This window comes from Coenobita brevimanus, chromosome 78 (assembly GCF_032717465.1).
Source record: "Coenobita brevimanus isolate Jiangsu-jjx chromosome 78, ASM3271746v2, whole genome shotgun sequence".
Classification (NCBI taxonomy): domain Eukaryota; kingdom Metazoa; phylum Arthropoda; class Malacostraca; order Decapoda; family Coenobitidae; genus Coenobita; species Coenobita brevimanus.
In genome coordinates this window covers 15,547,150-15,569,335 of record NC_137031.1, presented here as the reverse complement: position 1 = coordinate 15,569,335, position 22,186 = coordinate 15,547,150, and the positions used below count along the sequence as shown (strand labels likewise).

The 22,186-nt window shown below is 41.5% G+C and overlaps 1 protein-coding gene across 1 annotated transcript in view; it reads left to right on the top strand.

Moving 5' to 3' along the window:
• Positions 1-22,186, top strand: part of LOC145408707 (adhesion molecule nephrin-like) — a 199,446-nt gene that overhangs the window by 80,383 nt on the left and 96,877 nt on the right. The window contains exons 3-4 of the mRNA XM_080279375.1: positions 9,864-10,023; positions 16,691-16,930. Coding sequence (XP_080135501.1) covers positions 9,864-10,023; positions 16,691-16,930 — 400 coding nt within the window. The remainder of the gene's footprint in view (positions 1-9,863; positions 10,024-16,690; positions 16,931-22,186) is intronic.

Here is a 22,186-nt window from a genome sequence, read left to right as displayed (position 1 = left end):
TACTTCATCTCTCAGACTGGTCCGCCAAAGGAGCTAATCTAAATGTAACAGACATGTTTGGGCTGACATGATTAATACCTGGCAGCCAGGAGACGAGAGGACAAGAAATGATCTCGACCACGTAAACGCCCAGCAGGAACTTTGCCGGTGCAAACACGAGTTCATCCGTGGCCTTGTAAGCTCCATGCCTGATAGGTTGCAAGCAGTGATTGAGAAAGAGGGAGGCTGGACCCGATATTGATGTGAAAAGTTAGGCAACAGTTATCATTATATTAAGGATATGTATGCATATTAGAGAGAGAAACAGACAGACAGATAAACAGATAGATAGATAGATACTGTGGATAGATAGATAGATATAATAGATACAGTAGATAGATATAACAGATACAATAGACATATATTATAGATAGATAGATAGATATAATAAAGATACAGATATGATATAGATAATTTGATATGGTATAGAGACAGATATAGATAGGTATAGATATAATACAGATAATATATATATATATATATATATATATATATATATATATATATATATATATATATATATATATATATTGTTGACTAAAAATAGAAATAAAAATGAAATTGTCTTTTTTTTGTCTGAAAACTTCCGTATAATTATGCTTATATATTATCCACCTCCTATTAGATGCAAGATTACTCACACGTAATAAATATAATGTGTTCCTTGGCCTTCCCATACAAACAGGACGGATGAAGTAAACTATTGCAATGTCTTTTCCTGCACAATTATGCGATTTGTTAATGCGTCGGTGGTGGTGGTCGGTGGTCGCGGCGGCGGCGGTGATGGTGGATTGTGGGTGTTGGTGGGTGGCGGCGGTGGTGGTGGGCGGTGGCGGCGGCGGCGTTGGTGGTGGTGGATAGTTGTGGTGGGTGGCAAGTGGCGGAGACTGTGGTGGTGGTGGCTGTTGTTGTTATTGTTGTTGTTCTTATGAGTTTATGTTTGTCTGTGTGTTTGTGTGTGCGTGTGTTTGTGTGTGTGTGTTTGTTTGTGCGTGTATGTGTGTTTGTGTGTGCATGTGTGTGTTTTGTGTGTGCGTGTGTGTGTGTGTGTGTGTGTGTGTGTGTGTGTGTGTGTGTGTGTGTGTGTGTGTGTTTCATTGGGAGAATAGTCAGCTCACAAATCACTTATTGATTCATATCAGAGTTCTTCATTTCCCTCTATTTGTGTATTGTAACTTATTACTTGTATACATATTTTCATCACAACCGCATAATGTCCACGTATTTCCTTCATTAATATGTATTAATACTTGCCAATATCTGTATAAAGATCCGTTTCATCTCAAATTTCGCATTCGTCGTGTGACTGATACTGTTCCGGTATTTGCTGCTCTGTCTAGGGTGGCGAGAGGTTTGGGGTATTAACGTCGTCCAGAAAGAGCGGACCGAGGCTTGTGCCTTCCACTTTGGGTGTAGTACGAACTTCTGAACGGAGCTGTACATAGTGTATTTCTGTCATGCACTGTTTTCGTTGTGACTTGTAAAAAAAATAAAAAAAATACCATTGTTGGAGAAAACATACGCGTTTTTTTACATACCAAAATAGTCAAGCTCGCAATTAGTTGGTACAGTAAGAAAACTCAGTGTCACACTTTATTTACTTTACTGATCATCTTACTTACACTAGGAAAAATAGCATAAATGGCACGAATGAATAGCTTTCATTAATATACATAGTTATAAGTTAATACAGTGAGAGCTGGGTATATTTCTTGGGGGTGGAATCTGTTGTAGGGGGGGGGGGCGAGAGACTTCAGTGCCTGGGCCAAGCTGTGTGATAGAATATATGCTTTGTGTCTTAGATTATGCTGTGTCATTTAGTAATATGTACTGTACATAGTGTATTTCTATCATGCACTGTGTTCGCTGTGACTTGTAAAAAAAAAATAAAAGAAATACCATTGTTGGAAAAAACATACGGGTTCTTTTACATACCAAAATAGTTAAGCTCGCAATTAGTTGGTACAGTAAGAAAACTCAGTGTCACACTTTATTTACTTTACTGATCATCTTACTTACACTAGGAAAAATAGCATAAATGGCATGAATGAATAGCTTTCATTAATATACATAGTTATAAGGTAATACAGTTAGACCTGGGTATACTTCTTGGGGGTGGAATGCTGTCGTAGGGGAGTCGAGAGACTTGAGTGCCTGGACGTAGTCGGATCCACAGCTGACTGGTTCGCTGGCCTGTTCATGAATGACACACCCAGCAGTTCCTTGAATGACAGGTTTGAAAAACTGGCTGACATCGGCCGGTGCTGGGGGGAGTAGGCACCACCGGCTTGCGCTGCTGCTGCTGGTGCTCCAGCTCCCACACCCGCTGCTGCAGTTGCTGCATGTGGCTGGCAGCGTAGGTGGATGGCCCTGGGTCAAGCAGAGGAGGAGCCAGGGCAGAGTGCTGGAGAGGCATTACTGCCGGTGTGGATTCTGCTGCTGCTGGCTCTGGTGAGGTCCCCGTGGTGGAGGCCAGCTCGCTTTCCTGCAGGCTGAGGAGGAGAGCTGTGGTGTCATGCTGGAACCTTATCACACTGTTCATCGACAGCATATCCAGCACCGACTTGATGTAGGCCGTGAAGTTCGCCACAAGGGTATCCTTGGGGCTCTTCGGCTTCAGGAACTCCTCCAGCTGCTTGGCACTGGCCTGGCTGTCTTCAATGTGTGTCATGAGCTGTGGAAGTAAGACATTCATTGTAAAATACTGTACAACATACAAAGCGGATAGGGTATTCACTGAAAAATTATAGGGCCACTCATAGCAAAGCGATTCTCACCTGGGCTAAGTAGGAGCTGGTGGAGGGTGTCTCCTCCCGCCGCACAGCCGTCCTCTGGGCGTGTTTGGTGGAGGCCTGGGCTGCACCCCCTCCGTCGTCGCTGCGCACAACCTCCACATGTTGGGTCAGATGTGTCTCGTCCTCACTACGCGTACCTTCTCCTGATTGGGAAAAGGGCAGCTGAAAAAAAAAATAAAATAAAAACACTAGGACGATTATCTTCAGGAACAATATTATGTAGAGTCTTGTACAGGAGTCTGTTCTTAAACTTTTTACAGGATTTTTTTTTTTTTTTACACTCTCAAGATTGTATCTGCGCAAAACACTCACCTTGGACTGTCATGTCTTTGGCATCGACACAAACGACCTCAGGAAGCCGAAGTTGCCCCATATCCAGGCGTCCCTCTCGCTCCACGATGGGGCCCTGGCCTGACCTTGTGCGGTGTAGCTTCAAGTAGCGAGTCCACATGCCGTCGACCCAAACACGCAGCTGGTTGCTTGAAAAACGAAATGATATTTACTGCATATGCATAACTGCTGAGGCACCTCTATAGGTTCACAAAAATCACATGATGAGTGTTACATGAACACACTGCTTGTTAAACACATGAAGAAAAAAATCACGGCACACACAAGAAGCACTGTTTCTCACTTTCCATGTTGAGCTCCTTGGCCTTGTCAGCCATCAATCTCGCCTTCTTGGCGACGTCCTTGTGGCAATTGAGCTTCTTGTTATAAACATAGGGTGCTGCTGAAGCCACTCAGCCAAGTCGCACTCCTGCCATTCATTCAGCTTGGCTGATGTGCATTGGACCTTCTTGGGGACAAACACCTGTGACATCTCGCTGTTGTCGTTGTCGTCAGGCAACCGCTGTTGGTCTTCTTCAGAGGAGGAGATGTCCCTAGTGGCCATTTTTCACTTGTGTTTGCTGGAACCAGCCTCATCACCTCTCATGCGACCTCTCGAGGTCGACGTAGTAGCAGGTCTATCTGGGGGTGGGACCAGGGGCTCCACCACCTCATCGGGAGTCTGGCTCTCCTGCGACAGGCCGCAATCTTGGAAGTGGGGGTTGGGGTCCTCTAGGAACAGGTCTTCAGATGCCGCCTCCATTCTCCTGTAGATGCTGTTGTGCGCCCGTTCTCCTAGCTCTGGAAAGTGTGACTGGGATGCTTTGGCCTTTTATATATGCCTCGGTGGGCGGTGTTCAAAATTCTGTATACATTCTTGGGACAATCGATATAATTTTGGTATGTATTCTGTCCATATTCGCTGATTCATCGTCGACATCGTACCGATTTTTAATGGTCATTTTGTCAGCGATGCATCGGCGAATGCATACTGAATGCTTGGAATGCATACCGAAGGATTACCAAATGCGACCCGAGGGGGTCCTGAGGAAGTGAGTTCGGGCAGGTCACACCAAATCTTTCATGTTTGATGAAATATTCGGTGACTTGCCCGAACCCATTTCAAACACCCCGAAACGTTCCTGAAGTGCGCCGAATAGCCCAGAATTGACCGCCAAACGTTTCCCGAAGCCTATTTGGCATGCATTCGGCTTCTCTTTCGGCAATGTGTGAACGGGGTATAAGGGATTGCTGAACATAGAGAATGAAAATAATACGAGTATAAGTGGCCGGAGAATGGCTGGGAGAAGGAAGGATGTGAAAAGAGAGGAAAAAATCAGTAGGGTGGAAGTTGTGGAAGCAATGAAGAAAGTCAAAATGGGGAAAGCCCCAGGAATTGATGGAGTGTGTGGTGAAATGCTGAAGCATGGGGGAGAGATTGTAGTAGAATGAATGTAGAAGAGGTGCAGATTGGCCTGGGAGGAAGGTAAAGTCCCAGAAGATTGGAAGCCAAGTATAATTATTCCTGGGTACAAAGGAAAACGGGAAAAAAAAATGTGTGCAGTCATATAGGCATTTGTATTCTTGGTGTAACAGGAAAAATATATGGCAGGATACTTATTGACAGAGTTAGGGAGATAACAGAAGAATTAGTTAGAGAAGAACAGGGATGTTTTAGGAAAGGAAGAGGTTGTGTAGATCAGACATTCATTCTTAGATCTTTAGTGGAAAAGTTTCTAGAGAGGGGAAAGAAGATGTAGTATATGCGACCTTCATGGATTTGGAGAAATCGACGGTGGAAAGTATTAAGAAAATATGGAGTAAATGAGAAGTTGTTGAATGCCGTGAAGAGTATGTATCAGGGTGCTAAGGCTGCAGTGCATGTGGACAGTGAACTGAGTGAATTTTTGTATTTGAAGGTTGGATTAAAACAGGTATGTGTCATGTCTCCTTGGTTGTTCAGTCTGTATGGATGGGATTGTAAGAGATACAAGGTAGGGCAGTGGATGGTAGAGTTGCCCTAATGAGAGGGAACAGTGTGTGGAAAATCTCTGTACTGTTGTTTGCAGATGATACTGTGCTATTATGTGAAGACGAAGGGGAGCAGCAAGGCATGATGAATGAGTTTGGGAGTGTCTGTAAGAAAAGCAGCCTAAAGGTAAATGTAGGGAAGAGTAACGTTATGGTTTTCGAGAGAAATGAAGTCAGTGATTGTACTGTGAGGTTGGATGAGGAGGAAATGACAAATGTGAGTGCGTTTAAGTACTTCGGCAGTGTGATGAGTATGGATAGTAGGTTAGCGGTCAAAGTGTTTGAAGGGGTACAAGAAGGAAGAAAGGTTGCTGGTTCGTTGAAAGCAGTGATAAGAAGCAGGGAAGTGAGCATGGAAGTGAAAAAGTTACTGCATGACAGTAGGGCTGGGCGGAGTCGATCCCAGAATCGAGTCCATCGAGTCAAGAATCGATTCTACAACTATGCCCGCCGCGAGGAGCAGACTGTCAGGCGCCGACGCTCCGTGTCAGCTCTCATGAGTCCCCAAACCGTTAGTTAGTAAGCCGAGTTCTGCGACTGTCCTAGGCTCACTGTGGCCTGCTCAGTGCTCACGAGTCGTCTCACGGATATCGACGGGCTTGCTCGCTTTACAGCGTTCATTCATTAGTATTTGAGACAAGCAATCTGTTAGACAAATTTCGAAACACGGTAATATATATTATTTACTGTACATGAAATATTACCTGTAAAGTAATTTTAAGTAAAACACACAAAAAAGTTTTCTTTACTATTAGTTTATTATACCTGTAATATTACCTTTGTAACCTTAGTTCAAATGCAAAAAAAAGAAAAAAGGAATATATATTCTTTGATGTACATGGACTCGATATTTTCTTGGTTAAAATGCCAATCTAGCTTAGGAAAATATAGAAATTATTTTATTACTACACATGTAATATTATATACATAATACTATTTTCGCAGGCAAAATACCCAGCAAGGATAATTATTTGTTTCTACCTGTAAAATTATTCTACTTCGGTTCTTTGGTAAAATAAGTCTTTTCATTTTGGTGCATTTAAAATATGATAACTTTTTCTCCATGTCACTTGTATGAATAAAATACTGGAAGTGCTTTCGTTTAAGTTTTTTTCTTTCTTTTTTTCTTTATTCTTTTAATCAGTACTTGAGGTTGCTATCGAAGGCCATGTAGTCCCGCTAGAATAAAGAGTCCACCCGCAGGTCAGCCTGGCAGAATGTTCTAATTAATTTATATAAAATACATAAACACATTTTCATTCTTTGCAATTTTATTTTCAAACCTTACTCAAAACATTTAATTGCTGTTGTTAATCTCCATTCATACATATAAGACGGTGTTGACGCAGGTCTGTTGAGGGCTTAAGGCTAAATTCTGATTTCCATTTCCGTCTAGACTCATTACAGGACTGGGTGGGGAATCCTTTAGCCTCGCTCGCTACTAGTTGCTTCGTAACAGAGACTGGCTTAGTGGCTTGGCAGCCTGTGGAGGGCGGGGTGGGAAGGGAGAAAAGAATCGATCCTGGAATCGATTCTAGCAAGCCCTCCACCTCTGAGAATCGATTCCATCGAGTCCAAATATAGCGAGTCTTGCCCAGCGTCCTACATGACAGTATTGTGATACCAACTCTAACATATGGAAGTGAAGTTTGGACCTTGTTATTTGGACACAAGTCAATAGTGCGAGCAGTGGAAATGAGTTATTTGAGAGAAACATGTGGAGTCACACAGAGAGACAGTGACAAATAAGGAAATGAAGGAGCGTTGTGCTGTGGATCTGGATGAAATAGGAAGCATTAAGAGAAACACATTGAGGTGGTTTGGCCATGTGGAGAGGATGGAGAGCTAAAGATTGACGAGGAACATGTATGTGAGTGAGGTGGAGGGAAGGAGAGGGAGTGGGAGGCCAAGGATGAGATGGAGGGATGGAATGGAGAGGTATCTGAGAGAGGGGTGTGTGACCTGGGAGCAGGGCAGTGAAATGGTGGGGGACAGGGCTACATGGAGGCGATTTGTTTGTGGCCACCCCTTACGGGATTAAGGAGTCTGGCAATATATATATATATATATATATATATATATATATATATATATATATATATATATATATATATATATATATACATATACATATATATATATATACTTGGGACAAATACTAAAATTAACGAAAAATCAAGAAAGCGAAATAGAAAGGCGCATTACAATTGGCTGGAAAGCTTTCGATAAACATGGAGACATTATGAAAAGTACAGTAGCTTGCCATTTTGTGTGAAACGAAAAGTATATAACAAATGTATAATTCCAGCTATGACGTATGGTTGTCAGACCTGGAAACTGACAAAATCAGTGGAAAATAAATTAATCCATTTTCAGAGAACAATAGAAAGGTCAATGTTGGGGGATATCTCTAAGAGATAGGAAAAGATCAACTTGGGTGAGAGGGCAGATTAAAGTCAAAGATATTATAGAAGTTATAAAAGGACAGAAATGGAGGTGGGCAGGCCATATAGCAAGAATAAGGGATAACCGATGGAGCAAGAGGCTGACTGACTGGACACCAAGAGATTGTAAGCGTAGCAGAAAAAGGCCAGACAGGAGATGGAGAGATCAGATAGGGAAATTTGCAGGGAAAACGTGGCAAAGATTGGCTCAGTCAAGGAATTTGTGGAAAAGGTTGGGGGAGGCCTTTGTTCAGCATTGGACTAGTTATGGCTGATGATGATGATGATGATCCTATATATATATATATATATATATATATATATATATATATATATATATATATATATATATATATATATATATATATATTCCTGGTATCTCTGAATAAGTGAGAGCACAGTGGGGCTGCACTGCTTCCAGTAATTCATACTGAACCGCTGGAGAGGGAGAGGGTGGATTAATACCAGTTGTGCAATTCGAGAGGGGGAGTTTCCCATTGCATAAAATTAAGAAATGGCAAACGAGAATGTGGTTTAATGTGTGAGCAATTTATATCTATTGCAGAATAGCAGCGGGTGTCAGGAAAGAAATACTGAGAAATCAGTTATCAAAGACATAGTTATGCAACAGGAGTAGGGAATAACATTACGAAAACGGTAGAAGAAGATGAGCAGTGGGAGGATGAGTTGAACAACAGCAGTCGTGTAGGTGGGGTAGCATGAGAGAGAGAGAGAGAGAGAGAGAGAGAGAGAGAGAGAGTAAAGGCACACCCTCCCTACTTATGACCTAAAAGTGCCAATATCACCGTCGTAATATATAGGTCCCTCGACTACCATCTCTCTCTCTCTCTCTCCGATTTTATGGAGGCGATTGGATACACTTTCGGTTTATCTTATATTAAAAAAAAAAAAAAAATGCGAACTGACAGGAAATGGTGAAAAAAGAAAGATCGATAGCCTCTTGTGTAATATGCAATAAACTTTTCATGGGGAAAGGCAAGGGAAGAAGAATTTGCAGTGTACTGTATTCTGTAGTTACGAGCAAGCGTGCGATGTTTATTCTCAGTTAAGTTTGGACATGAGTGGCATGGCACGACCCGACCGGCTTGACCCGACCGTCACTTTAAGCAGAGACTAGTGACTTTACTCCAGTGTGAAATACTGTACAGTTAAAATTCCTTTTGCATGTGATACATTCATTCAAAAACTTTTGTTAAACTAAAAACTCACCCATAAAGGCGTAGGAACCTCCTGGAATCTCGGGTTTTCCTAGGGAGTGTTCGGCTTTAATCGGTGAACGCCTCTATTACGCAAGCATATTTTAAAAGATTTTCCTTCTTAACACTGCGTTTTTGGCGTCAGCTCTAGCAAATGAAATATTGGAGACTCTGCAATAATTTTATATCAGTGGGAAATTGTGATAACCTGGCGCGCGCTCACTCGTCACGCGTTCACCATGCACACTTTATTGGTGCGTAATACAGTGCAGTTCATTCCTTTGGTTAAAATTAAGTCGTAGTCCTTTTAATATTACCACTTCTCTTTTATCTGTAAAACAGAAGGCAGGACTTATGAAGGAATACGTGCCATGAGCACAAGCTTGGTAGCGTAAGAGACTTGAGGAAATATGGTAAAATGTTTTTAAGCGGTGGACAGAGTTTGGGAATGTTGATATAAGCACGTGGTCGAGCGAGTCATGTGATCAAGATGTTAGAATGTTTTTATACTGATGTTGTTTGAAATATTGTGATGTAAGAGTGAAAGTAATGGAAATACCACTTCTCCCTGATTCATTTCCCAATTTCTCTTTTGACAACACTCACCTCATCTGTCCCTAAAAGAATTTTAACCATACCAACCTTCCATTCACAAGTGTCTTACCATCTCTATATATTAAGGTCTTACTCAAACTTAACTGTACACTCTATCTCCTTTCCTTATCTTTTCTGTCAAACCAACCCACCGTGCATTCCCTATGCACCGTTCCTTCTCTCCAAAGTTTCGAGTCATTTTCCTTCCATCAGTTCCAACAACAATTTTCCATTTTTTTTTTTCTTAGCTGTTTTTTCTGGGGGATGTTTCCCATTAAACGTCCCCAGCTCTCAGTAACTAAACTATGTGTCCACCCCTGTAACGTGTCCCTCGTGTCCTCTAATCGTGCTCCCACAGAAGCGTCCCCCGATGCACGCCCCTGTTAATGTATTCTCTGGTTGTGGCCCTGCAGAAACGCCTCCTGGTGCACACCCCCAGCAAGGGCGTGGTGGTGAGCGGGAACAGTCTGGCACTGCGGGGCATCACAAGGCACCAGGCAGGACCTTATATCTGTGCTGCTTCTAACGTGGAGGGCGATGCACAGAGTACACCACTTAACCTCACCGTTAATTGTGAGTAGTGATATGAGAGAGAGAGAGAGAGAGAGAGAGAGAGAGAGAGAGAGAGAGAGAGATAAAATGGCGATGCATTTTTCCCCGAGCAGTCCCCGCTTGAGGAACTAGAGCGTTGCCTGCAATGATACATGTAGGCCACAAGTATTCATACATACTTCAGATTTCACTCTACAAGATTTCATCTGGTAACACTGATTCCATGTACAAATATATATATATATATATATATATATATATATATATATATATATATATATATATATATATATATATATATATATATATATATATATATATATATATATATATATATATATATCATCATCATCATCACCTGTTGAGGTCAATTGCAGGACCTGCCTATCCCTACCGAAGCAGGAACGATACAGCCAATGTATCTCTACCCAGTGCTTAGGCTGTCTGGTAGAGAGTGTATGTAGGGTGAGAAGTGCTTGTGAGTGATTGTAGTGTTGGAGTGGCTTTGGATGTGTGTGTAGTCTGTGAACCAAGTGTAATCGGCCCGCCTTAAGCCGATTGGGTGCAAACATACTAGTGTGCGACGCTGGTTCAACCACAGCACCCCTTGCGTCCGCCAAAGTACCGGTAGCAAGTAGCTTGGTGAACGCGTCCCAAAGTTTTTACAACTCTGGCGGGAGGCGAACCCGCGCTGACCAGCGTGCAAAACGCACACTCTATCACTGAGGCTCCATATATATATATATATATATATATATATATATATATATATATATATATATATATATATATATATATATATATATATATTCTTAGGCCAATGCCTGTAGCGGATTCATATACAGACACACACCCTGTAGACAAGAATTTTTTGTATTATTTATACATAACTACCATTCTTAACACTAACTTTAGTATTGGCCACATTATTATAAATTATAAATATAAGGAAATGCCGGGTACGGATCCTGACTTCGCTGTGCAAGAACTAACAACACATCATCCAGCGGCGGTGGAATCATAATGTTATACTACCAAAAACATAGTAAGGTAATGATCATATACCTAATTAATAAAGACACGGATACCAAACAGACCATGGCACTGCCTAACACTATATTCAATAGGTTTCACTAATACAGTAATGATTAAACCTGGTCGCCTATAAGGAATCAAGTCAGAGTTTTGATGTACGCAGTTTAATATGTGTAACTATTACTGTGATGGGGATTATTTTCACCATTTATCGCTCTGTAGCTGAATCAGGGGTTATACACAATTTCATGTAAACACTGTTCCGCGAACCGTACTACTTGGAAGGTAGGGTCACTTGTGGGCCAGTGACCACAGGTTGCCTATGTAGCGAGGCCTTCGCCCGAGTGGCATCGCTTTTTAAAAACACTTAGAGAAGAAGTGATAGAGAGAGGTGGGGAGAGAGAGGGGGAGGGGTAGGAGAGGCGAGTTGTTGATTGTTTACATATTATTAATATTTCACAACTGACCAAGGCTGAGCAGTTCCACGGAAAGCCAGAGCCCAACCTGGCTGCGCTAATGCTAACGAGAGTCGTCAGACTGGGATGAGGGAATGGATATGGACATGAAGTAAATGCGGAGTCCATCCCACAAATCCTGGTGACCGGCAAGAGCCTTGATCTCGTGACCCTTTGGACGGGAATCCAACCATCAGAATGTGAGAGCAAATACCTAAGATAAATTATTGGCTGGATGGAGGGATTAGCAGAAACTACTTATCGATAATGGCATAATAGACGAAAGAAATATCGTCTCAAGAGAGGTAAATATCTGGAAGCATGAGAGAGAGAGAGAGAGAGAATGGAGGATGGAAGGGAAGGGGAATAAGTGAAACGAGGAAGGGAGAATGAGAGAGAGGAGGGAAGGATAAGGAGAGAGACAATGAGGAGTGGGAGGGAGGAAGTAAAAGAGAGAGAAAGGGAGGGAAGGAGGGGGAGGGGGAGGAGAGACGAGTATCCTTCACACATAAAAGTAAAATCAGAGTAAATAGACATTTGGCTGACTGGATGGATTAAGAGCAATATTCATAAAATATCGTCCCAAGATGAGTAAATAGCTAGAAGTATATGTGAAGGGAAAATAAGGCGAGAAACATAGGACTTCGTACATCTGGACATGGAGTCAGTGTTACCAGATGAAATCTGGGAGAGCGAAATCTTAGGTAAGAATACTTGTGGCCAATAGTACAGTACAGTCGTGCCCATGAAGGGCACGATAATATTTAAAATAATTTATATAGGCTTGCGAAGCCTCGAGTAGATTTAACGAATTATCACCTTAAAATCCATTAAATGATAACTTCGCTAAAAATGTCAGTCATGTTACATATGATATATAAATATTTCAGTACGTTTAACAACATAGCGAAAAATCAAACTTTTTGCACTAAATATCGTCCGTGGTACCAAACTGTTTCATGCCAAATGTGCACACCAATACTTTTTGTTGATTCTGCTTTGCGTGCAATTTTTTTTTTTTTTTTTTAATGCGATGAAGAAGGAACCAAAGTCCATGAGCCCGCAATAACAGTTCCCTCCAAGAGAAAAACAAAATACAAGAGAGAGCCAAATTCAAGATCCGATCATTTCGAGATGCCTGGACACACTGCGTTTGAAACACTGGAGGTCATAGGAAGCAGGAAATACAGATAGAGGGAGACAGTTCCAGAGTTGACCTGTTGCATAAGTGATGGACTGGGAGTAACGGTTAACTCTTGCATTAGAGAGTTGGACAGAAAAGGGATGAGAGTTTGCTGCTAGACGGGTGCTACACGCCCATCGTAGAGGTGGAGGAATGCATGCAGACAGTTCAGAGGTGCAGTGACCATTGAAATAGCGACAGAAAAGGGATAAAGATGCAACCGTGCGGCGAAGAGACAGAGGTTGAAGGGAGTCAGTAAGAGGAGGAGAGTTAATGAGACTAAAAGCCTTTGACTCCACCCTATTGAGGAGAGCTGTATGTGGGGAGCCTCCTCACGCATGAGAGTTGTACTCCACACAGGGGCGGATAAAACCCCTGTATAGAGTCAACAATTGTGCAGGGGTAAAGAAAGAACAGAGTCAGCTTAGCACATTCAATCTCTTGGAAGCAGATTTTACAAGAGATGTAATATGATCTTTTCAAGATAAGTCCCGAGTAAATGAAACCCCAGGCATGTTCAAGAATGATGGATAATTAAACTGAATATTATTAAATGTTAGTGGGTATACCTGTGGAAGATTTCGTCGGGTTGATAGGTGTAAGAACTGAGCCTTAGATGAATTAAAAACAACCAGATTATTTTTACCCCAGTCAGAGATACGAGCCAAGTCAGACATTAGGTGTGCCATAGCCTCATCCCTTGTTTGTTGAAGTAACTGCTGAGATGGGCGTTGCGGGAATCGAATGGAAAGGTGAAGGGTGGAGTCATCAGCGTATGAATGGATAGGGTTAGATGTACTGCTTAGAAGGTCATTGATGAATAAAAGGAAGAGAGTTGGTGATAGGACAGAGCCCTGAGGAACACCACTGTTGACAGATCGAGGAGAAGAACGATGGCCGTCTACAACAGCGGCTATAGAACGATCAGAAAAGAAGCTAGCGATGAAGGCACAGATAGAAGGATAGAAACCATAAGAGGGCAGTTTGAAAATGAAAGATTTATACCAGACTCGATCGAAAGCCTTTGAGATGTCAAGTGCAATGGCAAAGCTTTTGCCGAAGTTCCAAAAGGAGGATGACCAGGAGTCTGAAAGCTAGGTGACAAGATCGCCAGTGGAGTATCCCTGACGGAACCCATACTGACGATCGGAAAGAAGGTTGTGATAGGAAAGATGCTTTAATATTTTTCTGTTATGAATTGACCCGAAAACTTTTGAGATACAGAATGTTAAAGCAATTGGACGATAATTAGAGGGTTGGGAATGGTCACCCCTCTTTGGGACTGGCTGAATGAGAGCAAACTTCCAGCAAGAGGGAAAGTTACATTTTTTTTTTTTTTTTCTGATGATGCAGTTATACAGTTCCCTCCCTGATCTTGGGAGCACACGTTTTATATATCACAACTTAACCAAGGTATTTAAAGTTTCACATGACAGATATGTTTAAGTTAATTATGGGTATTTATGTAGGTCAGTAAATGCAATAATCGTCAGGACCATAGCAGTAAATAAAGAACGGAGCTGAAAGGAAGCCTGGACCGGCATCTTGGCTGCAAGATGAAATGGTATGAGCAAACTCATGTATTGGGTTTAACAGCAAAAGAAGTTTTAATGATGTGGTAGCTTCCAGTTTTTAACCAGACTCAATCTTGGCTTACATGACCATATTCACTACTATTTTTACACCCAAGACAGTGTGAGCGAGGTGTTGTTTTACTCAGTGCTTGGGAGTGTGCGTGTGTACGTACGTGTGTTTGTGTGTATGTGGGGGGGTTCTTTGTCTGTCCGTCTGCCTGTCAGTCTGTGTGAACAGTATGGTTTAAATAGTTTTGCTTTAAATTCACCACACATAGTAGAAATATTCAAAGTCACCCATTGGGAAAAACACTTTTATTTCAAGAACTGCATTTCAAAAGACAAGTATTATATCAATGTCAGTGTAAACATTTTTGGTCCCGATTCACCTGAACTATGAGAATGTGTTGAGGAAAAGGCAAAGGTGAATAGGCTTGATAAATGGAACAACTGATCAAAGATAAAGAGCAGAGGAAATGTCAAAGTTCGGCCCGTACGTGAATAAAAGAAAAGAATTAATCTCATCTGAAACAAACTCAGTGAAGAATGAAGGGCTGCTCAGACTAATTTTTGTTTTTGAGAATAATAAATCAAATGCCAGATTATATGATTAGGTCAGTGTGAACACTTTTTATCTGATTTAGACCAAACTTAATGGAAACGTTACAGGTTCGAGGTTGAGAACAATCAGTCAAACGTCTTGGTCACAAGGATTCACTCCCAATTGAGTGGAATGGTTAAGGGTAAGCCAAGGAGGAAGGTGGCCGATTTTGAAAGCAGTCAGTCAAAGGCCACGATTACAGGGCAAGGTCAAAGTTCAACCCATTTGCATCTCTGTGTCAACAGGATAACCAGAAAACAGTGGTGGAATACTCAGTGGTAAAGCAGATGGTTGAAATTTTATTTAGAACAATAGTTCATACGTAAAAGTCAAATGACATATGTCACCGTTTTTTTTTTTTTTTTTTTAATCCAGTTTAGTCAAAACATTATGGCAGAGTTCAGTTTATGACATGGATGGGTGGATTCGATTTTGTGAACAATTAGTCAGAGGTCAAGGTCACAGGTTAAGGTCAAATGTTTGACCTCAAAGCAACTTTTTATTCTAGCTGGAGCAGAACTGATGGGCTGATTAAGGGTCAATCTACAGTAGGATGAAGATATTCGATTTTGAGAACACAGAACCTGTTCAACTCATTTTTATTCGAATTAGACATTTTGGGGAGGGTGGGGGTGGGGGGAAGGTTGAGGGCCAGGCAAGAAAATAGTTCGATTTTAAGAAAATCAGTAGCATGTCAAAATCAATGGACAAATTAAAAATATTGGTCATTACATTAATCATAGGGAGCAGGAGTTGCAATATCCAATTGCTTCTACTTCTTTGGGTATTGTACCAAACAGCGATGATGCCACGTACACCAAAATTTCGGAAGCTCAACGGATTCGGTAATGATTTTTTTTTTTTTTTTTTATACTGGAGTAATAGTGATAGAAACAGTAACTGAGTAAATGTTGAAATATCTGACTTTTAAAAGAACTATCCCCCAAAGTTACTTAAGAACATTAATCAAGTGACTACTTCATTACAAAGGGAAGGGGAAAGGATGTCGGATAAGGAGAGCTGTAAGAGCAAGATGAAAGCAGAAACGAAGAAAAAATTATATACTTAGAAACAGAGAAGGTGAATGAGGTGAAATATATTACACTAAACTTATCATAGAAGACGTTGTTATATGGTGTCCTGAGGGTATGTCAGCAAAGAACCGTAAACTATACCTGTATAATAACTAACCCATCCATTGCCCTGGCATGTTGCCCAAGTTTCGGCGGCATATTCTCATCAGGTGTGACCATAATTACAAATGGATAAACATGTCCACTGTTTCTGGCAGTTTGGGGAAAATTGTGAAATGAGTTCCTTTATGGGTAATATAAACATAATGAGGACGGGTTAAATTTTATACAAGATATTACGGTTTTTCCCTCAGCCGACTTCACATTTTACAGTAGGTGTCTGCTAGGATTTTCTTCGTTGTATTTGCCACATTCAATATATATCTTATTGGTCTCATTGGGAAGTGCTTCAGATCACTTCTTCCATTATAACATGTAACAGATGTATATCTCAACTGACACTGACGTGTATTCCAGAAATTATGTGATGAAAAAATTTTGTGATGTTTCAACCGCGAATATTTAATCTAAATGAGGGGAAAGGAAAAAAGGAAATGTACTAAAAACAACACGAGGGCAAATTGATACGAGAGAGGGGTATTGTGCCAAATAAAAGAACAAAATTGCTATTTACAGGAATTTCCTTTTGTCTTAAGATCATCCCTAATACTGTTTGGCAATAGGGTGTGCAACGATAAGTAAGCTGTAAAGTTCTGTTTGTCTAATGTTACGAGCATTAAAAAAAAATATATGTTCTGCTGTCTCAGATGCCCCTGTATGCTACAATGAAGACAAAGACGGAGATGAAGGCAGCGAGGTGGAGAGTGTGAATGAGGTAGGGAGCAGGAGCATGAAGAAGACGAGGGTGGTGGCAACTGGGCTGGGTCAGGAGGTGAAGGTGAAGTGCCAGGTGAGGGCGTCTCCACCATCAATAAAGTACTCATGGGTCTTCAACAACTCCATCACTTCTCATAGGATACCGGGGAACCAGGTGCTCCTTACCTCAGGTGAGCTCCCCCCCCCTCTCTCTCTGTGGTCGTGTGTGTGTGTGTGTGTGTGTGTGTGTGTGTGTGTGACACTTATTTCTTCATATTAAAGTGATTTGTTACTCTGTTCAAGATGGTAGTAACAACTCCAGACATGTAAGGAGGCTGACTGTTGCAGTGTCATAGTGTGACACATCTTTCCCCACCAAAAAACTTTTCACTGACTGTTTCTATAATATTATGAACTGTTACATTCACTCTGGCCTAAGAAGACTTCAGTAGTGGTTACTAACATGGTAATGCCCTCTCAATGACGAAATATTTAAAAAGGATTCCAAATTCAAATGTTCCATGCTTTTCGTCTTACTTTTTGAGGCTTTACGGGATTGCACGCTTTTTTTTTTTTTTTTTTTTTCTAAAATACGACTGTTCTTAACAAGGAAAAGTCTTTCTGGTATAATTTTTATATACTTTGTCACGATATATGTGCTTCAACGTAAACAAAGAAGCAAACGCAAAAGCCAAGAATATTTCTCTTCTAACTCCTTCATTAAAAACAATGAGTCAGTTGCGTTAAATATTTTTCCTCATTTTAAGTCCATTTTTCATTTGCTTGTGTGGTACATTGAACTCCTTTATATTATCTTAGACTCAAACAGCTTCAAACTCTGAATTTTGCCAATATCTCCACAAAGGACTGCAAGATGGTCACCAAACAATTACAGTACATTGACACAGTTCTGTGCAAATTGACATAATGCCTAATTATAATGGACTGCCGGAGAATCGCAAAATTTGTGTGTGTAGTTCAACCTTCATCCTCATAAATCTCTCTCTCTCTCTCTCTCTCTCTCTCTCTCTCTCTCTTTATTATATATATATATATATATATATATATATATATATATATATATATATATATATATATATATGTATTTGTTTATGGACAGGGTTATTTTCATTTAAATCAAATGATTTAAATCACATGATTTAAACCGATTTAAATCAGACTGAAAAATCGTAATATAAATCAAGATGGCTTTGTTAAAACTCGTTAAGAGAGAGAGAGAGAGAATGTGATCGATGAGTATTGCATAGATGCATCAAGTCTGCTTGTCCTGTACTCTTCATTTTTACTGATCCTGTATCATGTCAGGCACCAGTGAACCACTGCCTTCTGTTACAAGGCAAATATTCAGATGTTAAACAGAGGAATGAATGCTGTTTGGTTGATAACACAATAAGTGTGATTATGTTCGCTCATGACATATAAACTCAACTCTTCTTTAAATACACAGTAACATGATTCAGTCTATTGATTATGGTCGAGATTTGACGTAATATAAAAGACAAATTGGCAACTTTCATCAGTATCTGACACACACGGCTAGCCTGTGGTGCATTTATTTACTCCCTCTTTCCATTCACATTATTATTATTTAAGTTTCTTTATCTAATCTTTGATATAAAAATTATGCCTAATGGATGCACTGCAGCAAGTGGGAGGAAGTAGGGACCAGTATGGTACTCTTTTGATAAAATTCCCAAAGGCACAGGTTTCAGAGCCAAATATAGAAAATGCAAACAAAAAATTCTTTGTATCAAGAATGAAGAAGCGTCTAGAAACCTGTCAAACAAACACAAACCATCAATCCATTTCAAGAAGGTAAAAGTATTTTTAAACTGTTGATAGCCTATAGCCTCAGCAGTTAGCAGCTTCTGGTACTCCTGTCCCTTACTCCCGACTTCGCAGACATTGTCACACCTCTCCTCACATCATACCTCCCACACCGCCTCACCTCTCCTTTGCTCCCTACCTCTTAACAGTATTATTCCTGTCCCTCACTCCTGTCTTTCTAGACAGTCACACTCTACCTGCCACACTGTCACACCTCTCCCTCACTCCCTACCTGTCACACACACCGTTACACCTCTCTCTAACCCTCTAACCACATTGCAGTCTTTTACGCCTGTCCCTCGCTCCTTACATCCCACACTGACACCTCTCCCTCACCTCCTGCGTCCCACACAGTCAGACTTTTTCCATCTCACTTTTTGCGAAAGTAGGCTATGCTTTTTTTTATTATTTATTAGTAACAGTATCAAGGCATCCTTATTCCTTAATTTTTTAATGATATTTTCAAAGGAAAGAAACATATATACCGTGTAATTATATAAAAAATTATATATATATATATATGTATATATATATATATATATATATATATATATATATATATATATATATATATACACTCGTGTTTTTTATGCTCCAGGCCGGGAATCAAACCCGAGTCCTCTAGGTAAAAAAAATCAGGTACTGTTACCACTACGCCATGGTGTGCTGAATACCAAGCCACCTGAATTCCATAAAAAACCAGGTAAATCTGTTATGGAAGGATATATTTCAATATCAACACATCAGGATTTTCGCTTAGACTCAAGCAACTCGGCAAGTGACAGAGTAATTTTTATTCACCCTTGGCAGAACACGAGGCTCTTAATATGTTGAAGAGACACACATTACACGCGTGTGTACAAATGTTTTTTACGCTCCTGGCCGGGAATCGAATCCGGGACTCTTAGCTGAAAGTCAGACACTGTCACCACTACACCATGGTGTGATAAAAGCTAAGGTATCTGCATTCTAGCCCGGCCTGGAGCCTAAAAAAACACTTGTACATACGCGTTTAATGTGTCTCTCCAATCGGTAGAGAAGTGGCCTGCAGTCCTGCCGGATCCAGGTTCAAATCCCCACTGGGTCAGGGAACTGTTTAAGGATTTGAATTTCATTAAATCAGACTTTACTGATCTACCAGAATACCCGCCGACATGTTGCAAAAATACCCCCGCTAATACCAATACACCAGTCCTGTATGAGACAGTCCTAGCATGTATTCAATACGGGCGGTGGGTGGTAGTGCCGAAGTGGTGGCATGTAGAGGTGTATGGAATGTAGGAGGACTACTGGACCTTTGGAGCAGGCTGTGAAGCCTATGCCCAGAGTCGGACACACACACACACACACACACACACACACACACAAATATATATATATATATATATATATATATATATATATATATATATATATATATATTAGGGTGGTCCTTAGCCATAAGGGGAATTTTGAACCTGAAAAAATTATTGCTTCCACGCCCAGATTTGTTCCTTTAGATATAAAAACCCCATGTGTAAAATTTTATTCAATTTGATTAATATTTAGGGGTTGCACATGAAGGTTAAAGTTGTTACCCTATGCCTGGCTTCAGGTCCCCCTCCCTCTGGAGTATTAGCCGCTCGGGGGGGGGGGTTCATGGGTGCCATCCCACTCACTGTGGTCTGGTTAGGCTTAAAGTCTTTTTCCGGGTGTCAGGAAATGTTTTTCGATGGTCCTGAACGACTTGCAGGACAAATTCGAGCTGCTCCTCATCCTTGGTCAGAAGAGTACTGTATTCTTGTATGAGTGCAACTCCCCTCTCAACTTGATTGTTGACAACACAAAGAGCATGTGCTGCTTCTGATGCCTTCTTGAAGTCTTCTCTCTCTCCCCATGTCTCAGGATCAACTTCCAAAAAGGCTGCATCCAGTCTCAGTTTATGAAAGAAACCCATTGTAGCCTTTGAACAGAAGTCAGGGAGGATGGCGCGGGAAATTACACTCCTCAAAATCTTGACCCTTTTGAGCCGCTCCTCTCTGCTTTCCTGTAGTTCCACTGCTTTAATCATCTCTTGTTTTGTCTCTAGAGGAACATCTTTATCAAAGAACGCTAAGGCAACACGCTCCTCCGACAAATACCATTGATGAGAAAGAAATTTCCCAAGAGCTGCCTTTGCCACAACTTCATCCTCATTGTGATGTTCATCCAATTTTTTCAGGACCTGAAGATCGTTCCAGGGGGCTGACACAGCCAGTGGCGCTTCGTTCCAGCATTGGAGGTAGATCTTCACTGCAAAGAGAGCCATGCGTTTCATGCCATATTCTTCCCTTGGAGTCAACTTGAATTGCGACCGGAACATCCAAACCTTGAGGGAATAGTTGATTTTTGCCATCCACCGAGCGTGGTGCATGGGGCCTGGAGCCATGAATCGAATTCCTTGAGGAGTGCCACCAAGGAAGATTATGGAGAGCTGAATAAATTCCCGGTAGTCATCTCGAAGTTCTCCATGCTTCAGCAATGTGGTAGTGGCCCAGGAGAGGATAGACTCCCTTTCGGCAATGCTCTCGTCCACAACTGTGTCAAAATTCGATTTGTCCATGTCTTCCCACTGGGTTTGGAACCGATTGAACAGAAGGATCTCTGGTGATTTGCTCGGACCCATAATGGCCAAGAAGACAGCTGCAACAATCAACTCCATCACATGGTGCCGGCATGCAAGGTTCAACAGCTCCTTCTCCAACTTTTTCTCAATCAAAGGACATGCCCCTTTCATCTTACCAGTATTGGATGCTGTCGTGTCAGATGACATTCCAGAGACTCAGTCTGTCAGGCCCCAATCCTTAAGAGCCTCCACAACAGCTGCAGCCATGGATTCCCCTGTGCCATTTGGGAGCTTTGCCACACAAAGAAGCTGACAGACATTTCGTCCAGAGACCAGAATCGGGAGCCGGTCGACGTGTTCTTTTGTGGTCAGGTCTTTCATGAGCTTCCCATCCCAATGAACAATGAGAGGGCCATCTGCTTGGAATTCTGACTTCAAATGACTTGCCAAATTCTTCCTGTGCTGCACCCGTCTGCGATGAATAGAAGACCGATTGATGTTCAGCTCACTCGTATCATGCCCCAATGAACGAGCACATTCTGTTAGCTGATGAACAGCTTGACGGTCGCTGATTTTGGTCCAGTCCAGGCTTGCCGCCAAGGCTGGGGTAAAGATATCTCTAGATGCTCTGTTACGTTTCGGTGCCGGCGGGCTGGGAATGGGAGTCCTGTCTGCTCCACATGAACCAAAGGTTGAAGGTAGAGGAGATGTTACTGGGGAAGATGTGCTGCTCGAAGTCGAGGACGAGGAGGCAAACTCAACCATCGCCTCAGTAGCAGCTGCCTGGGCTGCAGCACGCTCTCGCCGGTCCTCTTCTGCTGCCTCCTTTTTGACTTGATGAGCTTCTTTTGCTGCAAGAGTCATGTCAACTGGTCCAATGGTGCCTCGATGCCCTGGTTCACACTGAGCCAATAGAAAGGCTTTGTCCTCCTCCAAAGTGATCATTGAGAGTGCATCTGCATGTGCAATGTCAAAGAGATTTTTCCCACTCTCAATAAAATCCTTCTCCTTGGCC